This window comes from Formica exsecta, unplaced genomic scaffold (genome assembly GCF_003651465.1).
Source record: "Formica exsecta isolate Colony F162 unplaced genomic scaffold, ASM365146v1 scaffold550, whole genome shotgun sequence".
Taxonomy (NCBI): Eukaryota; Metazoa; Arthropoda; class Insecta; order Hymenoptera; family Formicidae; genus Formica; species Formica exsecta.
In genome coordinates, this window is record NW_021852745.1 from 196,235 (window position 1) to 198,169 (window position 1,935).

At 49.0% G+C, this 1,935-nt stretch overlaps 1 protein-coding gene across 1 annotated transcript in view; it reads right to left on the reverse strand.

The window, feature by feature from the left end:
- The window catches only part of LOC115241990, an 8,306-nt gene extending 6,783 nt beyond the window's left edge, over window positions 1-1,523 (reverse strand). Inside the window, exon 1 of the mRNA XM_029817988.1 lies at window positions 107-1,523. Coding sequence (XP_029673848.1) covers window positions 107-1,523 — 1,417 coding nt within the window. The remainder of the gene's footprint in view (window positions 1-106) is intronic.
- Window positions 1,524-1,935: the final 412 nt, after the last annotated feature.

Sequence of the window (1,935 nt, forward strand, 5' to 3'; positions counted from 1 at the left end):
CTGTGAAAGTTCGGCTTCGCGATCATCGCCTCCGCGCCGTATCGCCCGTCCCATCGAGTCACGAGTCGGACATCCGAGTGATTGCGCACATTCTCCATAGTCTTACCGAACACGGCGTTATTCATCAATTTGTAAAGATTTTTCTCGAACTCGTTTTTCGCGTTAATTCGTAGTCGCGTGTTCAGTTCGATGTATCCGCGCAGCCATGGGGATTGCGCGAATTGTAATATTCTGTGTATCCTCATAACGCGTAATCCGTGTCGAACGCATTGCTGCAAATTGCGATAATACGTCATGTAACGACTCATATCGTATAGCGTGGCGAGAAGTTTCTCGTCACGTTTTCCGGGTGGCTTATCGCGCGTCGGGCAGAACGGCAAGTCCGCGTGAGAATCGTGAAGGTTGGACGGATACGCAAGGTCGACCTCTAGAATGTAACCGATAGGCGAGTTCGATGTCACGGATATCAAGTCGACGCTCGCGACGTCGTCGACCCATCGAAAATCTTCGTAAGGTAACGATTGACTCATCGCCCATCCGTATAAATTATTTATATCGAAATACATGAGATAAGCCGACGATTCCGAAGGATCGTAAGTCTGTAAATACTTGTTATTAGCGCGCGCGTATTTATTGGAACATCGACTTAGCCCGCCGCGTTCCACGAACATCACCATATCGATGTCGGTTAATAACTCGAATCGAATACCCGTATGCTTTAACATAGCGTCCCACGTATATCCAAGTAACATGTAATAGTACGTGGGATCTAAATTATAACTTCTCATACACGCATCGCGAAAATTTTCGAATACATCGGCCAATAAAAGAACGTCGGTTTTTAAATACAAATCGCTATAGTCGCCCAACGTCTCGACGCGAAACCGCTCCCAGACTCTTATCGCGCGCGCGTAATCGCTCTCGGATATCACGTCACCGGTCAGCGAACTGTGGAAAGCCTCGCGCGGCGGTAGACGAGTCTCCAGTAATTTATCAACGTCATCGACGTACTCATACGGAAACACGCCTTTTCGCGCGAGGAGCTCGAAATCAGCGTCGTCGAGATCGGAAAATTCCGAACGCGCGATCCTCAGCTCGCTCTTGTCGAGATACGACGCCAATTTTTCGAGACTCGCGCTTAGAAACTTGAAAGAATCCACGAAGCGAAATTTCAGGCGTTTCCCGAACCATCCCTCGTTCGACGCATCCTCGACGTTCTTCGCGAAAGAGATGTACGTTTCCTTCGTTAGCGGCAACAGTTCGACGCTGCCGGGAAAGGCGTTAGCCACATCTTTAATGATAAAACGCGCGTCATAGCCCGATAAATTGTGAAAGAATACGGGAATTACGTAAGTCTCCTTATAATTTAAATTACAATTCGAATGCGCCGGATCTCTATACCGTCCGGTTAGATGACAGTGATCGTGCACACGAGCGTCTTCCGATTCAAACGGTTTCTCGCATACGCGACAGTGCGTCGCGCTCATTAATCTCTCCCATTCGTCCGGTGTAAAATCCGTCATAGGCGCATTGGTGTCGAGAATAGTTTTCGCGCGAAGCGCTAGATCGTACAGTTCTTTAACGAACCACGATACGCAATCCTCGCCGCTGATTCAAACGGTCTCTCGCATACGCGACAGTGCGCTCATGAATCTCTCCCATTCGTCCGGTGTAAGATCCGTCATAGGCGCATCGGTGTCGAGAATAGTCTTCGCGCGAAGCGCTAGATCGTACAGTTCTTTAATGAACCACGATACGCAATCCTCGCCACGATAGGCTTTGTAAGTCGAGCCAGCACCGTCGAACGCGCATCGCGCGTAATATCCAGCACTATAGACTTTGTGATGCTGAACGATATACGTGTTCAACGTTCTCTTCTCCTCTTTCTTCTCCAGCACGCATTCGAGATCGGCGTACACCACGAACGGAATTCTC